At 40.0% G+C, this 23,499-nt stretch overlaps 1 protein-coding gene across 1 annotated transcript in view; it reads left to right on the top strand.

Moving 5' to 3' along the window:
• Positions 1–534: 534 nt before the first annotated feature.
• The window catches only part of khdrbs2 (KH domain containing, RNA binding, signal transduction associated 2), a gene marked incomplete at its 3' end in the record, with an annotated part of 120,580 nt that continues 97,615 nt past the window's right edge, over positions 535–23,499 (top strand). Inside the window, exons 1-2 of the mRNA XM_080448671.1 lie at positions 535–671; positions 19,013–19,143. Of these exons, the coding sequence (XP_080304797.1) occupies positions 581–671; positions 19,013–19,143 (222 nt within the window). The 5' untranslated portion in view covers positions 535–580. The remainder of the gene's footprint in view (positions 672–19,012; positions 19,144–23,499) is intronic.

The raw sequence follows: 23,499 nt of genomic DNA, 5'->3' as shown, positions 1-23,499 counted from the left end.
AACCTTTTAACAAAACACTTTTTGTTTTGACCGAAAAATATCACCTACCATTTCCTTTAATCTTTTGAAATCATACTTTAAAAGGAAATTTACTCGCGACTCATAAAAACGTGGCCGTGACCCACAAATGGGTCCCTACCCAGCGTTTGGGCAACCCTGTCCTGGACAGATATCAAGATGTCTTGCCAGCAAACTCCTGTCCTAGGATGATATGGCCAATACGGAGGGGCGGGGAGCATCATCTATTCTAGACGGTTTGCAGCTCTGAGAGGGAGAGAGAGGTGCTGAGCATAGAGGAGAGGAGAGAGCACAGGGTGCTGAGGAATGGGAGCCTCACACACACACACACACACACACACACACACACACACACACACACACACACACACCTCTCAATTCATTCAACTCTTCAGTCAAACGTACGATCGCGTGGATCTGTGTGAAGAAGATCGTTAGGTTTCCCTGCAGCTGATCGAGTCTTACCGGACTTTGTGATCCAGAGGAGTAGACTTGCATTCCAACGCTCATTCTACTCGTGTCGTCTCACCTGCTCCAACGGTGAAGAGGTACCGCTACAATAATGCATCAGGACCAGTACTTACCTGAACTAACGGTGGAGAAGGACACCCTGGACCCCTCCTTTGTGCACGCGATGCGTCTGGTCCAAGAAGGTAAGCTCAGGTCGAATATTATGCTCTTTTTTTCCTTTTCCCCCTTTTTTGTTTGTTTTAAGTATTGTGAGTGAACATCGTTGATTTGCATATTGTGATTAGCGATTCTCTCAGTGATAGTGTCGGCAATAAATCAAAGCAACCATGCTGTATTATATAGGGTTTGTTAATTCGTCCTTGACTTAGAAATGTGTCCTGGTGTTTAGCTGTAGAATCCATAACTTTGCCCAATATGTTCTTCTTCTTAATATCAGTGGAGAAACGCAGCGTGCAGAAAGTAAAGTGAATCAGACCTAATAGCCTTAGAACTACTGATGCGGGTAACCGGAACCCTCGCCACAAAACACAGTCGCCCCCATTTATTTTCAAGATTGATTGATTGATTGATTGATTGATTGATTGATTGATTGATTGATTGAATACTTTATCAGCAGTTTGCCAAAAAAAAGCACAGGAAAGTGCAGTTCAACTTCAATACAAGGTCTGCTAAGAGGATTTTAAAACCAAGAAAGCCTATGGCTCGTTTCCATTGGGGTCCTTTGTACTCAATTCATTGAAACATTTAATGACAGACAAATATACTTATATATAAACAGTTAGAAAAGAAACGATTATATATAGAAAAGAAAAAGGAAAATATGTACAGTAAACAGTTCAAGGGTGGGGGGCTAGGCTATACGTTTAGGGTTAGGCATAGTTTTACTGAGGTTAAGTTTAGGAATAAGGTTAAGTTTAGGCATAGTTTTACTGATGTTATGTTTAGAGAATAAGGTTTGGTTTAGCCATAGTTTTACTAAGATTACGTTTAGGAATAAGGTTAGGTTTAGCCATAGTTTTACTGCAGGTTAAGTTTTGGAATACATGGTGGCGACCGTTCCTAGGTCGTCGGATTTGACTTGGGGCGAGCCTGTTTTGGGGCGAGAGTTCTTGTATTCCTGATGTGTCCTCTCAGAGTGGTAGAACAGACCCAACCTAAAAGACTGCCCTCTAAGGTCAACATTTACATTATTTATTTGGTTCGATTAGGAATCAATGTTTCTGACTACCAGTCCACCTTCAGTGTCACAAGTAACAGAGATCAGGGACATTTAGCCTGTTTAAACAATCTCACAAATTTATTGTGAGATTGATCGGATTTCAAACTTGCACGTCATCATTCAATTTACATTTGGTAACATTCACTCAACCTAAAGGAAGCTTCAGGATTTTTGCATTTTGTTGTTGTTGTGTTTTATCAATTAATGTGATGACTGTATTGAGCCAAAAGGTACTAGGCTACTAGTGCACCTTAAGAGGCAAAATGTGCCTTCTTATATTGTAGCTGCCTTTAGCTAAATATGAGTTTTGTCATGTTTAAGCATAATCAAATATTATCAGCGTTATGACATTTCAGATTTTAGGAAAGTGCATGGTCTGTGTTTCTGGTGCTGTATAAAATTAACCCTCAGAGAGTTACTGTACATCAACACTGAGGACTTTACTGTGTGCATCAACAGTTCTGTACAGTACTGTGCCACTATGTGTCAGCCACAAGAAACTAAAGGAGCACAACACATGACTTATACACAGAATTATGTTACACTGAACAGCTGTTAAAGGATCATTTGCATAACACTTAATTTTCTATACATGGATACTTATTACGATGAGCTTGTTATAGCAACAAAAGATTGAAGATCTACACACTTGTCATACAAGATCATGTAATCAATTTGAACCCATAGCCTTATACCGACTTAGAGGTAGGCTCAGTTTCAGTCACGTTTAGAGTCTGTCAGCATTTAACAACAAATTAAAGAACTCATTTAGAAATGGTATTTTAGAATGAGTCCAAAGTAACGTAATTATCCAGAAACTGCATCTTTTGCATCAGATTCAACTTGATTTATTATGAACCAGAGCTGGAAATGTGCCGTTGACCTCATCCTTGACACAACGAGAGAACATTGTTTAAAAACAAAAAAACTACCCCAAAAACCCCAGTGCATAAATAACAGCAAACCCACACTCTGGACTCTCTGCGACCTGATGCAGAAATACATCTTAAACAGTGGGCGTTCGCGTCTTACTGTGCCTTAATAAAATCTCAGCATCTCAGAAATCTGAAAGAAACAAATCGGTATCTGCAATAAGATCACTATAGCTACACCATTTTGAGGACTACTCAAAGATCCTTCTACTATTGCAACTGTTGCATCATGCAACATGTCTTTGCACATTTACACCTTACAAGTTATCAAATATTTCCATCAGAGGGGAATACTCTCTGGTGGGAGAGGATGTTGTGAGGATGTTGTGTTGTGATGTCCTTTGAGCTACCCTGCCCGAATGCATTGACGAGTAGGAATGTCCGATATTATCGGCCTCCCGATATTATAGGGCCGATATTAGCATAAAAATCTATATTGGAAAATAGTTTATTTTTTTTGTTAAAAATAAATTACAGGAGTTCTTACTGTATGGTGTGTGTGATATGAAATGTGAGTTTACCATAATCACAGTAATCCTTAATCATATTCCATCATATTCAAGTGCTTTTGCAGAGAAATGAGACAGACTTCAGTCACTTTCAAATTAGAGCACTGCAGAGGGCAGGTGTGTGTGTGTCTGGGTCCAGCTGACGCTCGTTGACACTCATTAATGTTATAGGCATCAGAGCAATTTTGCTTCTGCACTGTCAAATAGGCCAACATCTAATCTAAGATTAGTGGGACTCATTCAAATGGCAACCAGCGAGTCCCGGGACTCACTTTATTGAAAATCTAACAACATCACTCTATTATATTAGATGTATTAGATATTATATTGATATTATAGCTATTTTATTTTATTAGATATGTGATGTTGTTACCTGACAATTAGTTGACTTTTGGTGAAAAAGCCTGCATATATCGGTATTGGTTGATATCGGTATCGGAAATTAGGAGTTGGACAATATCGGTATATCGGTTATCGGTAAAAAAAAAGTCAACATCGAACATCCCTAAAAAAGAGTGTTAATTTAACTCTGAAAGTGTAAAAATGGAGTGTCCACTTTTCAGAGGATGACTGTTTTACAGTGATGGTGCATGTAATGTAGAGTGGGTCATCCGTTACGTTTCTTTTGGCAAATTCACTTCAATGTAGACTTAAACCCCAGCCTGCAATCCTTTAATTGTTAGCATAATATGATATTATATATATATATTCTGTAGTTGGCCTGTGTCTCTCCTTCCGGCCAACTCGTTCCCTGACAGCTTGTAGATTGGATATTTTCGCCAAAGGTTTGTTCGTTACGACATGCCCAGAAAAGGGACGCGAGGGTTTACGTGGTTACGGTACAATATGAAGTTTAGAGAGTAAAGGTTGCTCAACACTATTATGCTGAAAACATGACATTTCGGTCTGTTTGGTAAGACCTTCAGATAAAAACAGGTACAATATTAAACCATACATTCGTTTTGTCATAAGGGAAATTCAGCTTGCAAGACATAAAATGAAATAAAAATACATCACACAAGCACAGCAAATTATGCACATATGAGATATGCACAATCATGCACAATTTAGTGGAACAGCATCCAGTTTTATGTATTCAAAGCAATTTATCACCAAGCACAAAGATTATGTTCACCATCCACAACATGCATATTAGTTTAATATGTACTACATGAATATGGAATACATGTACTATTAATACAGTATGTAATGCATAGCATTTCTCAAACAATGTGTCTCAGTAGATTTATAGTCATTAGAGCAACGCCTGTTCTTTGAGGACATGAGGAGTTTAAAATCTCACCCAACAGAGGCAGTGTGGCACTTCTTAAAACAGACTTAAAGGAACTTGAATTCATGGTAATTTTTTTGTTTTTGTCGCATTCCTAAGCCAATAATTTGATGACGGCAGCGGTTCCGGTAGGAGACACAAAGAGTCTCCTTTTGGTTCCGGTAGGAGACACAAAGAGTCTCCTTTGTGTCTCCTACCGGAACCACTGCCTACCGGTCATCACTGGTCATCAAATTGGTCATCACTGGTCATCAAATTGGTCATCACTGGTCATCAAATTATTGGCTTAGGAATGCGACAAAAACAAAAAAATATCCATGAATCCCATCTCCATGGGGTGACTAATCGATGAACTATCTTTTTAAGTGTATTTTAGAGAATAAAAATACAATTCCACCAATTAAGAAAGCATTTACCACTAATTACAAACGAGAAAAACAAGCACAATGGGACAAAATATACAGTAGTAAAGGTCTGTCTGTCAAAAGGTGGTTCGAAATGTCGAATGTCTTCAGGAGGTGCACTGCATTCCCAAGCTTATGTGGGCCAAAGCAACAAAAGAATGGACCCCTTGTGGTGTTAAAGCCGAGACTTTAAAAGAGGACCAGGCTAGCCCTGGCTGTGAGCTCTCAGCTCTCTCATACAAGTGTAACCACCTGGATTCCACACATGGGGGAAAAAAACAACAACTAACATCTATAGCTCAGTCAAAGGACAAACCATGCTAGAGACCTGTGCTTGTGAAAACTGGTTGTGAAAGTCAAATCACTGTGGAGAGCCTGGTTAGAGCTGTGGCGGTATCAACTGAGTCCAATAAACAGGCTGGATGCCAGCTAAGTGCCATTTATTCACAGTTGGGTTGTATGTGTGGTTCTGAAAACACAACAGAACACTAAAAGCAAAATGGCCTAATAATTCTAACCAAATCAAATGTAAGTACTCAGTGACTAGAATGAATAATTTAGTCCAACGACCCACAGTAAACATCGCACATCTTAAACACCATACTTTAACTCAATTTAAAACTGACTGAACAATCTATGCAAACACATATGTACACAACATAGCCATCCATGGTCCTTAATTGCCTCTTTAACAGGATAACACTCTTCATGAACTTTGAACTTTGTTTGTAAAACATTTTTTCCTCTCCCTCCAGCTGCTCTAATATCTGCTGCCTTGGCTATTTTGGGGTTCCGCTTTGGTTGGGTGGTAGATGTTTGGGTTCCTATCAAGCATCGGGGGGGGGGGGGGCTGCAAGTTTAATCAAGATCGGACTCACGAGTTCAGAGCTCAACCAATGGGCTCGAGGTAGTTTGTGACATAGACGCATAAAGGACACCAATATGCATGCGATTAGTGGTTCTCAATCTTTTCAGGCCGCGACCCCCAAAATCATCTTATTTGATCTGGGGACCCCCCACCCTGACAAGCACTTGGAATTGTAGTTGAGGCATTCATTACATTTAGTTTGAATCGGTTCCACAGATGCATATTGTGAAAATAGCTGATCTACAAGCTCTCGCGTTGCGTTGTGAGCTTGTAGATCAGCTATTTTCAAAATGTTTGCCTCTTTCTTATATCATTTGACAATTTGGTCAATGTTTGACCAGTTTTTATAGTATAGTTTGTTGATTACTTTTTATGCCTAATGGACTTTTTTCATTTAATTTATTTTTTGTTTTGGTATTGAAAAGGTCTTAAAAGTCCTTAAATTGTCACTTTACTGTCATCTGGGGACCCCCGAAAATCATGGGGACCCACAGGTTGAGAACTACTGCCCTAGGTATTATACATATGGTTCCCATGCAGGAGAGCAGGGGTTTGAATTCAGGAATCCAGGTGGTCAGAGTTTTAGAATTTAGAATCAGACCGTTATTTTCTCGCAGCTCACATTTACTTAACCACATGAATCCGAGGGTCCGTACTCCGGAGCGAGCATTCAGCGAAAATAGCAGATCTACAAGCCACATGAACCATAGGGTCTGGGGCGAATATACCGTGAAAATATCAGATCTGCAAGCCATATGAACCCTGGGGTCTGGGGCAAACGTTCAGCAAAAATAGACGTTCTACAAGCTCACATTGTGAGCTTTTAGATCGGCTATTTTCGGGTAAGATATTCGGTGTAGAGGGAAAAAAGGAGGGGGCCTGCCCCTGAGGGATTCCGATTAGCTAAGTACAGTATAGGGTTTAAGTGGTTAAGTGCAATTCAAATGTGCGTACAAAACGCCATTATGGACATATCCGTATTCCACCACTCAAAATATGTTTACATCATTGAAACTATAGTTGTTGTTGAGCTGATGTAGGTATTAGGTAATAATGTTTTCATTTGAGACATTATGATCCAAAGATCCACAGATACAGAAAAAAATCACACCCAGTGTGACGTGGGCGGTGTGGTCATCACAGTGGTCATCACAGTGATGGAAGCTCACTTAAAAAAAACATATATTTTTTTTAAGTGCATAGTCCTATTTATAGGTTATCAATTTCCTTATGTGTCTCACTAGCCAATCACAGTGCTGAATAAAGTCAGCCAATAGAGTCCGCCAATCACAGTACAGCTAGGGGTGTACTAATGTAGAGGGGTGTACTATTATGGGCCAATCACAGTGCAGGAAAGGGTGTACTAATGAGGTGTCCCAACCCCACTTATAGGGGCGGCTACACCGCCAAAAACAACAACAAAAAAACACTTTGACCAAGTAATCCACCTATTTACATTTTCCATTCAAATCATACACTGAAGAAAATAAAGCTAAAAATAGGGCAGTAAAGAATTATGTGCTTTCTTCATAAAAAAGGCTTTCCTGTACAGGTATGTCTTAAATGGGGCTTTAAAAAATGAGTCCTTTTGACAGGGCCTTGTAATGCCTGGGAGCACTGACAGGCAGCAAATGCCTGGTCACCTTTTGTAATAAGCTCAGTTCTCAGGACAGCTAAAAGGGCTCTGGCAGCAGACCTCCAGCCGCTTCCCGGCTCATAAGGGATTTACAGATCTGATATACAGCTGAAGCATAGATCTGGAAGACCAGCTTAAAATGTATAAAACAAATCACTTCTAACCACTTCCAACCTGGTGTCCACCTATGTTGGCCATAATGGTAAAAATAGGTGAAAATTGTAAAATAAAAAGTGCCCCAATCCTATATTAAAATTGGCTAATGGCGTGTGGGCGGACGGACAGCGGGCAGGCGGGCAGGCGGACCACGGCCACGTCACTTTGACTCAGACATAACCATAAACAAACCCGATACGCCCATATATAGGCAGGACCACGGCCACGTCACTCTGACATAACCATAAACAAACCCACAGGTTGTCCAGAGCCACAGATCCGACCGATATATACTATATATAAATATATATATATAATATAAATATATATATATTTTTTTTTTTCACAAATCAAGCTATTGAACACCCTTTACGTCTGTGTGTTGGTTAAAAAAATATTGAACCAATGGAAAAACTGCCGATCCGACCGATATGTCCATAGGCATAGATATCCAAGCTGTCCAGAACGTCCGATCGAACCAGTATATGCCCATAAATGGGCATGCCAATTTATGGGCATATACTGATGACGTCAGGGATCTCCATATATGGGCATAAAAGGGACAACGGTAGACTGACATATACAGATATCTCCATATATGGGCACAAAAGGGACACAGATAGACAGGTACAACGGGTACGCTGACAAAGCCCCCGACACTATGACTCAGACATATCAGTCAGATCGGTGGTGCGACATAGGTTCGAATAGCGGCCCGAACTCTAAATGTGAGGGAAGTGTATTATAGCGGCCAGACCCCTAGTTTAAGAAAATAGCAGATCTACAAGATCACAACGGATTGCATCATGACCCATTGTGAGCTTTTAGATCAGCTATTTTAGCTGCAATACACCATCAATACAAGAAAGTATAAAATAGGCTTATTAGGGCGTAAGTTGTTCAAACTAATAGCAGTCTGTCTAAAATGGAGGCAAACTGGTCCTTAATCCTCCTTTCTCCTTATTGAGTTAGAAGTCTTGCTGCTGCATTTTGACTGCACTGATGTAGACAGAAGTAGAGGGAATTACAATAGTCTAAACACAAAGTAACAAAAGCATGAATAATTCAAGGTGTTAAAGATCCTGGAAATCTGAATATTTCTCAGTTGGAACCAACAAGACCCATCAAAACAAGGTTGTGTTTACATCTATACTTTCTTCATTATTTATGCCTATTCATGTCTGTCTGGATTGCCTCTACTCCAAAATTAAATGCATAAATGTTCACAAATCTAAACAAAAACCTGCCTATATTTCTAGCCATGTGTTTGATGTCTGCTGATAGATTACATTATTATTATTATTATTAATCATTATTATTATTATTATTATTAATAAGCTGATTTGGCGTATTGGGGACCCAATAGAGCAACCTGAGAGTTGTTTACATTGAGCAGAAGGACCATTATTATTTTATATGAAAAAAGTCATTATTTCAGACAGCCATTCTGTTGATTAAATATTTGCATGTGACCTGTGTAACAGTGGGAATTTATATCACGGTTAAGAGAAAGATCTATTTACAAGGTCAGTTACACAGTAAACCCCTTACAGGTCTATTTGTACACTTAGTGAGTTAAATTAATTAGCTTGTGTAGCTACACATAATAAAGAGATCAATATCACAAGATAAAACAGCTGACCTGCCATGAATCATCTCAATAATGGAAGCTCAGAATGAGGCTTATTAATGATAAAGATTTCTGTGTTTGATGGCTATGGAAATAATGCTTTCACCGCACCTTGCATTCTTGCCCTGAAGTGGTGCTACAGCGTAGATGCAACTGAACAGCCTGCAGAAGGAAATCTATACTCAGTGCTATAAAAGGTACCTTTTGGCAGGACAGCAAGCCTTATCTCAAGGTGCATTATGCACAGTGCATGCAGGCCTATCTAGCTACACAGACCCATAGAAAGAAAACACGCTTCCGCTGGCGCACGCACACACACACACACACACACACACACACACACACACACACACACACACACACACACACACACACACACACACACACACACACACACACACACACACACACACACACACACACACACACACACACACACACACACACACACACACACACACACACACACACACACACACACCTGAGTCACCCACTGGCAAAGAAAGCAATGACTAGCCATGTGTTTCTATTTCTTATATCTCCACTTGATTTGAATAATGCTTGTCAGCAGAGCACATATGTGACATTACAGTTTTAGGTCAGATAACTTGTAACTCACAGAGGGTAAAAAAAATAACCTGTGATTATCTTAAAAATGTTCACCGATGGACCGGGGAAAACAGACCAGTGAACTGCTCCTTTTGAATACTAGATAGTTCCTAATTTACACGCCACAGGCATCATTCTAGCAATGATATTATCATCTTAAATCTCACTGAATTTGTGGGCTGGACTCGCCAGGCTATTTGCACATTTCAAACCAAATTTACACAAGTGCTTCACGGCTGCCATAAACAATCTGCCGTATATAACAGAAACAAAACAATAAAACATTAAAAAAAACAAGCAAAAAAAGAGAATTCTAGGCAAAAGCGATAAAAATGTGTTTCAAGAAGAGATTTAAAAGTAGACAGTGATGTCTAGCGTAATCTCAAGAAGGTTGTCCCAAAGCCTCAGGGCCCTTAACAGTTGCCTTCAGTCCTGACTGTAGAGTCTAGACTCTAGACCTTGGAACTGCCAGAATGGCCTTGCCAAGGACCTTAAGCCTGATTCATACCAAAATAGCCAATCTATACGTGCTCGGAATGCGTTGCAGCACAGCGTGTTGTAGATCTTGTAGACGCTTGTAGATCTTGTAGACGCTTGTAGATCGGTTATTGTCGAGACGGTCCATTTTTTATTCATAACTTTCAATAAGGCAACAGAGGTGTCCTTGGTTGCTGTGGGGACTGTGGGGAAGCACAGGAGTTATTATTAGTCATCGAAGAGAGGCAAGCAACTCAGAGTGACTGGTATTTTCTTTTAAGAATAGCTCAGCTGTGTTTCATCTCAAAGAGTGATGCCCTAGTTAATGGCTTAATTTAACAGCTGTATTACTGTAAAATAATAGAGTAGTGCATTTCCCCCCATTGTGTATTTCCATAGAACAAGCCATCAGAAAGGGTCTGATTAGTTGCTATACATGGTAGGAAAACTTGCCGTTAAAGTCTCTGAAGCAAGGGCTACAAAAGCAGACCACAGTTCCATTCCAAAATCATAATATCGCTGCTGTCGGGCAGAATACTCTTATCTCCTTATTTCAACGTTACGTTTTTTCGTAAATTAATGCCCTATATCATCATACAAGAGTGTAACCCAAAAGTAATGAAAATAGCTGATCTACAACAAGCTCACAACACGCTGCGTTGTTGTTTTGGACATACAAGGTTTCTACCCGACAGCAACAATATACTGTGTGGACCTTAGCACAACAGCTTTCTACATCTTGTCAACTTGTATCAATAAATGTAGCAGCTGCTACTCTACATAGGAAAACATGCATTTGTACAGCTCAACCTCTCTCTCTCTCTCTCTCTCTCTCTTTATTGTATCCATCAGCCTCTGCGTTTTCTGTAAACCCCGCTGTGCTGACATCTGTCACCAACAGTTGAAGTTGCAGTACATTTCCATTCTTGCTGGGAAATGTATGCAACCAAAACATGATTATAACTCACACACAGTTTGCCTGCCTTCTAATTTGTAATTAACAGCATTTTTCAAGTCAGCGTCATTGCATTTATAATCTTAGGAGAATCCTGTGGTGGCATTAATCTTTGGAGTTAAACGTGGAATTAAAAACTTAGAAGAAGAATGTATATTACCATTTGATCTTGCCCTTTGAAATATGATATTATCTCACACACAATCACACACACACACACACACACACACACACACACACACACACACACACACACACACACACACACACACACACACACACACACACACACACACACACACACACACACACACACACACACACACACACACACAGCAAATGTGGATTAGGACTGGATTATATTATAGTACTGTAGTTCAAACTATCCAACCAAATAGGTTGTTGCTAATATGTGTTGTAGTTGTTATTAAGATGACATAATTCACTGTTGAGCTCCGTGTCAGCAGCCTGGTTTAATTGTAGATTAACTACCTTCAAAATTACTTGACAGGACGTCGGAACATGAAACGAAAGCCTTGCTTTATATTGAAAAAAAGGGGTCATACAAAAACATAAAACAATCTTTTGGCATTCACTTGGCACAGCTCACTAATACACTAAACAACTTACTTCCTGTTTTAGCCGCAAAGCATTTAATTGTAGTACCATGCAGTTTCTTAACTTTTGTTAGCCAATACAACTGAAAATAAGTCTCAAATCAATATCAATTAAATGTTTCACGATTTACATCAATATTCTCTCTTTTTAACTGTAAATAATTGTAACATTCCTATTTTAATTCACTTTCATTTTGTGAAAAGACTTCCTAAAGCATTCAGCATATTAAAGGAGTAGTTCACCCAAAAAAGTACTTATTTTCTATCAATTACACACCCCATGAAGCCTTGAATTAATGGAGACTTTTTAGTTTTTGTCGCATTCCTAAGCCAATAATTTGATGACCGGGTCATTAGTCTGTACTAGGAAACTCAATTAGGAGACTCAATTAGGAGACTCAATTAGGAGACTCAATTAGGAGACTCAATTGAGTCGTGGCTCACAAAATTAAATAAATCTCCATGAATTCAAGGCTTCCTGGGGTGTGTAATTGATAGAATTCATAAGGCCGTAAAGAGACAACCCGTAACTCGAACAACAAAACTTTAGTCTGACTTTGTGGTACCGTATATCGGAGCCAGAGGAGTCTGTGGTTTTGCATGGAAATGAGCTTTATTTCATTGCAGCACATCCAGAAGTGAACCAGAACATGTACCCAGTGTACTGTGAAATCACCTGGGGGAGACTCAGTATCACTGTGCCCCCGAATTGCTCTTGGTAATGCTGTCTACGGGATAATAAGCCATTCCCACATCTCTTTTATCTAGAGACTTGGTTTGTATTCACAAATGTCAACAAACTGTCCCAAATTTCCTCTGCTACAGTATCTTGCGCAACACAGAATAAATTGTTTTATATACTGTATGTATGTATATCGTTGCTGTCAGGCGGAAACCTTGTATGTCCGAAATCGGGTACTTTTCAGGAAATGGAAAAAATAACCTGTGTTCCAAATAGATCCAATGTAGTTATTATTTAGTCACCGGGTCTTGTTAGGCCATCGAGGCCTGAGGTTCCGATTCTGCAAAACGTCTTCTAAATCCTAACGGTTTTCTGAAAAACTTATGTTTCTATATCAGTGGTTTTCAAACTTTTTCATGTCAGGGACCCCCAAAATGTATTTGGCCGCGGACCCCCATCTCAAAATGTGATGTTCCAGGGACCCCCCAGAAGCAAAGATTTGAGTTAATGTTTGCTCTAAAAGAATATATATATATTCAAAGATTTGCACACATTTTCACGATTTTTCAAAAATAGCAGATCTACAAGCTCATAGCGTGGCACTCGGTGCCGCGCTATGAGCTTGTAGATCTGCTATTTTTGAATAGCCCAAAGTGTAAAATCATGCTTTTTAGCTCAAATGAAAAAGTGACACAGATGCGTTCCAGGTCTTAATGGGTTAATACTTTTCATTGGTTCAATATTTACAAAACCCACAGAAACACACAAAAAAAGCAGATCTACAAGCTCACAACGTATCGCATCGCGAGCTTGTAGATCTGCTATTTCTTTACTTTTGTCTGACACTGTAGTATAACAAAGTAGGGCATTCATTTAACCCCCCCCAAAAAAAACATCAAAAGTTGAAACATGGAGATACGAGGTTTCTGCCCGACAGCGACGATACAATCATTTCAAAGGCGTGTGCTCCGTGAGCTTTTCCCCCGCTCTTTTGGGAATTGTGATAAAAACAAACATTGCCATATTGCACGTCAGAATGTACACCATCAGCAGGGCTCAGGGAATAAAAGGGTGGACAGGTCATCAAAACAGTTACCAGGAAGCAGTCTTGTGTATAACTATAAGAGCCAGCGCTTCTGTTCTGATTTCTTTGACTCCAAACACAAACAGTCCTTTTTTACAGCACAACCTCAGAGTTGCAGGCGGGATTAAAAAAATTATACCAGCACACAAAGTTTAATGCATTTGGCGCAATCCCAATTGGCCTCTTAATAGCGTATTGTTGGACTGCAATGGCACCATAAAGCAGTCTTCAAATATAATAATGCAACTCTGACTTGCCTCAGTGAACAGCTTTCAATGCAGTTTCTAGCTTTGACTTTGGATAGGCAAATTCTCTCGCGCACACACACACACACACACACACACACACACACACACACACACACACACACACACACACACACACACACACACACACACACACACACACACACACACACACACACACACACACACACACACACACACACACACACACACACACACACACACACACACACACACACACACACACACACACACGCACGCGCACACGTGTCCAGAGAGACATTTTAAAGGTTCATTTCCTTGGAGCGTCCTCTATTTTCAGATTAGTTTAGCCACTAGTCTTTGGGGAGAAATGGTGAGAAAAAAGGAGATTGTGTTCCAATTTAGAGACTCTTACAAAAGTGAAACAATTAGGGCTGTTGTGATTTTAGTTGATGTTTGTCATCCAAAATAATTGTGATTAATGGTTCCATTGTGTTTTTGGCATTGAACATTGGAACACTTCAGACTTTGTAAACAAGAAATGCAATGCAGGGCAGATATGATAAATAACTTATTAACTTAATATTATTACTATATAGCCTACAAAGAAATGACTGCTACCAATAAGCAATAATCAAAATAAATAATTTACTATGGCTAAAGCAGGCCATATACTTAATTTTATACTTTCAAAGATTTTCCAAAATAGCTAAAATAGCCGATCTACAGTACAATCCCCTAAACTAAATGCGTGGCATTATGGTGCGTTGTGAGCATGTAGATGGAAAATGTATGAAACATGTTTCAACAATGTATTTATTTATTAATTTCCCTAAATGCCCCAAATAGGGATGCCAGCTTGAAAGTGGTTAAAAGCAGTGGTGGAACATTTTGTACCAATACCACAATGTAGAAATACTCTGTTACAAGTAAAAGTCTGGTATTAAAAATGTCCTATGTCCTATTTCTTTTTTTATAACTTTGTTTTTATTGAGGATACTTCAAAACAGTTACAGATATCACTTTATAAAATAAAACAAAACAAAACAAAACATAAAAGACAGTCCTATGTCCTATTTCACCAGTTTTCAAATGTATCCACCTGTTTCCTAGGCTGTGTGTTTTCCACTTCCTGTCGATTTGATCCAATGAAATCCAATGAAACTGGTCAGATGACCAATGATATCCAATGAAATCGACAGGAAGTGGAAAACACACAGCCTAGGAAACAGGTGAATAAAAATGCTTTGAAAATAGCCTAAGGGGGCTTTCACACTATGGTCCCGGGTGCGCACCCCGGACCACATGGCAGATGTTGTGGTAGTGTGAACGTAGCGAACCGTTCCCCGTAACGCATCACCGTACCGTACCCGAAACCACCTTGGGAGTTAGTCTCGGGTCCGATTGCTGCGGAGTCGGGAACGGAACGCGGCAGTGTGAATCCATCCGTTCCAAGAGAAGGAAGTGGACTGCTAATCATATATCATTTATATATTTTTTATAATGACACATTATTTTAGCTGGGTTATACCTTCTCATAGTTCTACTTGAATGTTGACAAGAAATAATAATCCCGCTAGTGTTTGAGTAGCGCGAGCCGTGAAAAATAATAAACAAAAAACACATGTGTGGTCGCGTGATTTGTCCTATGTGTCACCACGCTGACAGAGGCAGACGCTGACACCAGCTGCTCCTCTACAAACAGGCTCCTTTTATCATTTTAACACCGTAACTTTTATCCACCTTTTTACTTTGGACCTTTATTCATTCATGTTCACATGGCCATTGGATTTTATTGATTGGATACGCTGATATTAGTGTATTTATGTCACTAGTCGGATTGCAAGCAGTAGCCAGCGGCGGGTTTTGACAGCTGTCACACAGTCACTCTCTGCCTGATCCTTCCTGCACTGACGATCGGATGTACTGCTTTGGATGTTTATTGTTGATCTGTTGTTATTATAACTCAAGACAACGTCAGGAACACAGTCAAACTTTATTATTCACTCTAGAGTGACTTTTCTTCTGTGAATGACATTCGCTCTCCCAAAGCCCCATAGTCAACAGCGCCCCCATGAGGCACATATTTACCATTACTGTTCAATGAAAATGGTCTCGAGTGCGTTAGAATCTTGGCCAGTGTGAATGCTGGCCAGCCAAGCGTACTCGGGAACGGTTTGATTCAAACGAACCCAGTCTGAAACCGCCCTAAGTGCATAGGGATGAAGTGGTTGATGTATGTTTTGTAATAATAATCATACAAAGTGTCGAGTAACTAAAGTTGTCAAATAATTGTAGTGGAGTAAAAAGTGCAATATTTGCCTCAGAGATGTTAGTGGAGTGGAAGTAAAAGTATTAGTAGTAGGAATTGGGGGGAAACAAATCCTCAAAAGTGTACTTAAATACAGTACTTGAGTAAATAGTATATAACTTATTTTACACCACTGGTTAAAAGAGTGTGGACGATGACATGAACATGAAGTATGACATATCTGTTCATTTCATTAAGGCTGTTTTGATACAGATGAATGGAAGCGATTCTAACAACTATGTGAGCTGTCAGATCGGCTCTTTTCAGCGAGAAACACAACAGCGTATACGTTAAGCAGAACTCTCTCGCCGTGACCCACCCAGGCAATTTCATCGTTTGTTTTGTCTAATTTTCAGGCACCTAATTTTCCCGTGATTAATAATAGAGAAGTGAGGCATCAAACAAAAGCTCACGTACAGTATGACCCCAGTCCACCTCAACGGCAGTCGTGAAAACGGCAATGAATAAATGTCTGAACAGTTTGGAATTGAGAGATCGTTAAGCTAGATTTATGGATACGCAGAGGGTCGTACATCATGGAGACGAGACCTCTCCTGGATCACTCTCTTGGAGCATAATTCAAAATACAGTGATTGGATTAATTTAGCCTGACGCATGAATTATGCAATACCTCCACACAGGAGACTATGCATATTGATCATTAGCCAAATTGTGAGGATTTGACAGCATACTGTGGTTCTCCGCGGATGCACTCTGGAGCTACTGACAACAGCCTCTTCCTAGCTGTGTGTGTGTGTGTGTGTGTGTGTGTGTGTGTGTGTGTGTGTGTGTGTGTGTGTGTGTGTGTGTGTGTGTGTGTGTGTGTGTGTGTGTGTGTGTGTGTGTGTGTGTGTGTGTGTGTGTGCGCGTGCGCGCATGCGTATATATATATATATATATATATATATATATATATATATATATATATATATATATATATACACACATACATATCTCACTCTCATTCATTTGTGAACAGTTGGAGCCACACATACATACGCACATCAAACTCAAATCTGAATTTAACGTATACAGTAGTTAGAAACAATCTATATTCTATTTCATCCAATCTATGATACAGTACATGCACTATAAAGTACATCGGCAGTCTAAAGAGAGGATCTTGCCAAACTGTGTTCAAATTTATTGCATTTTTGTTTAGCGAGTGCAGTCCAGGTTTATAATTATTCATCCTGTTGAGTATTAATTAGCTACCGACAGAGGGACGGCTCCTCAGGTGATAGCCACCTACTTAAATTAGAGCTTGGTTGAAGAGCATTCTCTTATCAGGCTTGTCAAAGGTGGAATAAACTCCCTGACACCACAAGGGTAATGGCCTTTTTTTCATTATCTTACACTAATTATGTGAGACAATAGACATTGTACAGTATATGAGGTGGGTTCCCTGCAGTGCATAGGGTTAGTTTTACTCTGTAGTTTTAATGTTTTATTGTTATTTTTTGTGCTGCACATGTATGGGAATAATTATGGCTTTTGCGTTGCTTGACTTGTACAAATATTGTTTGTTGCCATACTACACTATGTCATCGTACAGTATGTCATTTTAGGCAAAACAAGCCTCTCCCACAAATTTTTAAAGCCAATCATACCCAATCGGAATGGAATCTGAAAAATGCAAAAACACTTACGTCTTGCTCACATGACCACAGAGATAATGTGTACCAATTTCTGTGAGTTTTGATCAAAATCTGTATGAATAGAAAACAAAAACATGGTTTTGAAGAAATAGCTAAAAAAGTTATAGCGCCACCATGAGGCTGATTTAAAGCGTTTGGGGTAGAGATTTTTCCCTGGCCTTGGGAGTGTTCGTGCAAAGTTTCACGCCAATCGGTCCAACGGTAACGGAGATTAGCTGATCACAGACTGACACACATACACGGATGGACGGACAGGGGCAAAAACTGTCTTCGGCCTTTGGCCGTCCAGCCTGGCGGAGACAATGAACATTAGTAAGAACCAATTATATGAATATACTGTAGGTTGAAAATGGTTGAAGTGCTCCAGTACATTTGCGTAGTTTCAAATCTAGGTGAAGCTGATGGCTCACTATTTGTCCAATCTGGGAACCCATCGCCAAATGAAAAGGAAAAACAGTGCCCTCTGCTGTTTTTTACTATCTCAGTTGGCTCTGGGAGGAAGTTGACGTAGCACCCGTGCGCAAGGAAACCGGGGTTTTGGTCTGCCTTCAGCGCATCACTTCCGGTGGTGCGACTATGTTTTCATTCCCACTAACAATATTTCTACACCACTTCTCCCAGAGAACATGGATCGTTTTGGTTATAAGCCCACTTGTTTCTATGATGAAAGAGCAAGTTAAAATGTGAATATCTTTCCGTGGTTTTGTCTGCTCCGAGGACGCTATTGTTAAATGAGTTTCGGTTTGTTTCGAGTGGGGAAGGATCGGCGGACACGTAAATCCCGCCCACTACATTTGATTGGGTAAAGCACGGCCTGCTTCCTGATCTGAAGGCACGCCCACTTGTAGGCCAGTGCGTACGCGATATGACGAACCCCCCCGACAGATTCAAACGCAGAGCAGAATCTGTTCTTGAGAGATTACTATTTATCTAGTTTAACCCATTAAGACCGTGAACGCATCTGTGTCATTTTAGATTTCTTTGGCTATTAAAAAATAGCAGATCTACAAGCTCACAGCGCAGCACCGAGTGCCGCGCTATGAGCTTGTAGATCTGCTATTTTTGTTAAATCGTGATTTTATTTTTATTTTTTTTAACCTCAGGTCTTAATGGGTTAATGTGTAGAAGCAAAAAAAATTGTCTGGCTTGTGCTGATGCAGACTGAGGTACTCTGTCTTCAGGTGAAAAAAATAGTTATTTATTTAGTTATCTGATATGTGTTTGCTCATATATTTCTCCTTCTTTTTTTTTACTCCAGAAATAGAAAAGTATGAGTCCAACGAATCAAGAAAAGATGATGACGACACGAAGAAATATCTAGATATCATCAGTAATAAAAATATCAAGCTCTCCGAAAGAGTTCTTATTCCAATCCAACAGTATCCAAAGGTAAGAAACACTCCAACACAAGACTTAAAGTCCTTTGCTTTCTCTTTCTACTTTATGTTGATTGGAACAATGGAAGACATACAAGTTTCCTGCTTACTCTGAATCAGACACACTCCAGGGTGACTTATCAGTGTATTTGTGCTGTTTTAGTGAGGTTTATGTAGCAGCTCCTCTCAGTAGTAGGAATTTGCAAGGGCTGGGAAATTAACAAGAAATAAATCAAAACCGACATTTAGAACCAATAACTTGATCTTGCTTTTTTTGGGGAGAATTTGTTATACTGTATATCACAAACTTTGTTTTTAAACCGAATAAAGTGATTAGTCTGATTAACCACTTAATACTTTGTTGTACAATGGTGGTGTAAAATTATGAAAATAGCAGATCTACAACCTACAAGCGTAAGCTTGTATGTCTGCTATTTTCTAAAATTAGATTAATCAGCAAAAACATTCAGTTTTGGAGGAAATATGAATCAAGACCTGCATTTTGAGGTTAAATGTGAAAGCTAGGCAGTGGAAATTGCCATCCCCTGGAAGCCCAAATGACGGCCCTGCTTTATACACAGAACAGTGGCAACATGATGGGGCAACATTCCCGCCATGGGCAGGCAGTGGAAAAGTGGCTGTTGACTAATGCAGATTCAACTAACAATGCATGGCGGCATCTCATTTTATTGTACTGTCGCTGTGTCTTATCTTTCTCTGTTTTACAAGCTCTTTTTTGTTAAAGAGCATAAAAGGAAAATCAGCGTTGCTAAAATGAATATTTTCCAGCAATTTCAGCCAAAAGCGGTTTCTTCCAAAATAATAAGTAATAATATCTTCAGAATACTGCTACTACAAATGTAAAATAATTTGGATCCCATGTCTGCAAGGAGAAGTTTTCCTATCCACTCCAGCCAGGTTGTGAAATTAACTGGCAACGATGTTTCTCCCCTGTAATGTGTTTCTATGGAAACACCCATTTTAGTCTTGGAGTCTTCAGTGGGATGGAATTAGAGCTGGAATATACTCAAATATGTAGAAATATCTTTGGATGAAAAGTAACAAAATCCTATAGTTAGTGAAAATACAGTACAGTTTGGTAATAGGCCATTTTGAAAATGCTCTGTAAAAATCTGTGTTTTGATTAATGATGACTTTCATTTTCAAAGATGATCATCTCTCACAATAAATAATTACAGAAACCTCTGTGGACAGAATCTGTCCTGCCCGGTTCTCCTCAATGGCTGGAGCAATTGATCGGAATTTGCACACGGCCATTCTCCATTAGCATATGCACCAAATAAACACGCCCGTTTTTGTTTTTTTCCAAAATGTAAGCTGTTTATTCACGCTTTTATGTCAACACCGGAAAATCTGAGTTTGGCCTATGGGAGGTTATAGTGCCCCAAGCTATGGGATGAATGATCAAACTGCAAACTGGCCACTGTTACACAGAGAACACTGCAAAGGACTTTCATTTACGGCCTGTGTCCACACACACGGCGTTTCATGAGGGGGAGGGCGCTTTGGATATCATCTTCATGCCACAAGCACGCAGATTCACACGTGCAATGTTCTAATCCAGGTGCGAGGGGTCCGGTGGTGTGTGTTCGCTGTGGGTTCGCGACGGGTCGCGCACGTGTGTGTGTGTGTGTTGGAACTGTTTATGAGCGGCTGTGTGTGTGTGTTCGCTGTGGGTCCAGGACGCGGCGACGGGACGCACGAGCGAGCGTGCGGGTCCGACCATGTGCGCGCGCGTGCGTGCGTGCGTGCGTGCGTGCGTGCGTGCGTGCGTGCGTGCGTGCGTGCGTGTGTGTGTGTATCCCCGGACGGGTATGGTCTAGTGTTCATAAATTACCACAAAACAAGCTACCAGACCAGATTTTCTTGTAGTATCTCAGGGTATAATCTTTGATGTCACCATGATCCATCTTCATAGTTTCAAAATACCATGCAAGCTGTCCCCTGTGGAGTGCAGCTTGATTTGCAACAGTTTGTTTGCTGTAATACTCGCCATCTGGCCCACCACTGTGAATAGTAGACATTTCATACAGTATCAAAAGAAAGCTTTCTGAAACCCACTGTCCATGTCCTAATGTTACTTGCTGTTTGGAAAACTAATTGAGTGCTGTGAGACACAAATTCTACAATGAGAATAATAGAAGATTTAGAAACTATGTTTTTCTTATGGGATTGTCTTGATCATAGATTTTGTTTGAAAATCTTCTGGTGTTTTTGTAATGCAAATTGCGAGCGCTTTGAATGGCATTTCTAGCGCTCTGAGCACTTTTGGATGTGGGATCTATTTCAGTGATTCCCAAGCTTTTATCCTTGGAGCCCCCGTCATTACATCTGACAAAATCGGAGACAACAAACACACACTCGCGCATGTGTGTTTGAGTTGTGTGTGTGTGTGCGTTTCCCTCAGTTTTTGGTATGGTGTCGCCATTATTAGTCATGATGTTTCAAAACACTATGAGCAAACATATGAATGAAAAAGCTAACTAATATGCTTTACAAATAGTTGTAGATCATTCACAAGCTATTAACCCATTGAGACCTGAAGCCGATTCTACATGTCTCCTAAATCTCAACAGTATTCTGAAAAACGAATGTTTCTATATCAGTGGTGTTCAATCTTTTTCATGTCAAGGACCCCCAAAATTATATGTATTTGGCCGCGGACCCCCATCAAAATATTTTGTTCCAGGGACCCCCAGAAGCAACGATTTGAGTTAAAAATGTTCGCTTTAAAAATATATATATTCAAAGATTTGCACACATTTTCACGATTTTTCAAAAATAGCAGATCTACAAGCTCGTAGCTCGGCACTCGGTGCCGCGCTATGAGCTTGTATATCTGCTATTTTTGAATAGCCTAAGTGTAAAATAATGCTTTTTAGCTCAAATCTAAAAATGACACAGTTCCAGGTCTTAATGGGTTAATAAACTACTTACTGATGACTTGTTAAGTATTTGTTAATAATTGTGTAACAACTTTACGTACAAGTAAACCCACTCAGTTGCCAACTCCTACTCTACTATTCTCACTAACATCATCGGTACTGGAAAAGACATCACCAGTTAACAACACTAGTAGTCAGCCACCTACTATATCCACCCAGATCCCTGCACTGACGGCTGGCCTCATCTGGCCTTCCATCAGAGGACCTAAACACAAATGAATACATGCTGAAGAAGTGAGTAGGCCTAATAAATAATTATTTAAAGATTAATAAACATATTTTGTTAACTCTTTGACTGCGGACGACGCGATAACGCGTCAAGTGCTACTTTGTCCAGTTGGCCGTCGACGCGCTCGACGCGCTGGACGCGCGTTCATTGTTTAATCTCTGATTGCGCTATGCTGCTTAATATTCAATGTTATTCTCGAGTTCCACTTACTTCACGGACATCTGCATCCGGTTTCATGACCTGGATTCCGTTTCCGGTTTTTGATTCTTTTCCCCAGTCATTTTCGTCCAAAATAGGTAAATAAACGGTCTTTCACACGGTATGACGGACAAACGGACAGTTTCTCTTCTATAATCTATGGTCTGGGTGACGATCAGTCATCGCCGTCGTGTCTCACATCGTAATTTTGGCGATCAAAACAATCTGGGACGACGTCACATCCGTTTTCATGTTTTTCCCTGTCTAATCTATCAAGAAGGGTGAGAGAGACCTAACGACCTGATCAAGCAGTCATGTGCTGCACTCTAGTGGCGGATTTGTGCTGGGTCTTTATATTATGTGCCCTTAAATTATTTTCATGAGAAAAATTCAAAATATAAAAATAAAAAACACGAAAATTGCTGGCACTGGGGGAGTACTTTATGAAAATACTCTGGCAGTCAAAGAGTTAAGATCATGTCTGTAGTTTATAAGCCAAGTTTATTTTTATTTGTATAGTGCATGGGACAACATCTGACTTGAGCCACGAGAAGCACCGGCGAGCGAGCCACAGGCAAGCGAGACGCCGTGCCGGACGTGAACTTGCGATGTCCGCTTCAGCTGACCCAGCGGCGTTCGAGTTGCGTAGTGACGAAATCGCAAATCATCATGTCCCCCGTCAGCAGTGGTGGAAAAAGTACTCAAATTCTTTACTTAAGTAAAAGTATCAATACTGCAATATAAAAATACTCTGTTACAAGTAAAAGTCCAGAATTAAAAATGTACTTGAGTAAAAGTACAAAAGTATTGGCATCAAAATGTACTTAAAGTACCAAAAGTAAAAGTACTAAATATTTGAAAATAGCAGATCTACAAGCTCACAACGCGTCGCGATGCGACGCGTTGTGAGCTTGTAGATCGGCTATTTTCAAATAGCCTAGGTATAAAATATTGCTAAAGTGGTTAATGTATGTTT

The sequence above is a fragment of the Gymnoscopelus braueri genome (assembly GCF_963280865.1).
Source record: "Gymnoscopelus braueri genome assembly, chromosome: 14".
NCBI classification, from domain to species: domain Eukaryota; kingdom Metazoa; phylum Chordata; class Actinopteri; order Myctophiformes; family Myctophidae; genus Gymnoscopelus; species Gymnoscopelus braueri.
Note: the sequence above shows the minus strand (reverse complement) of the source record. Positions and strands in the feature narration are given on the sequence as shown.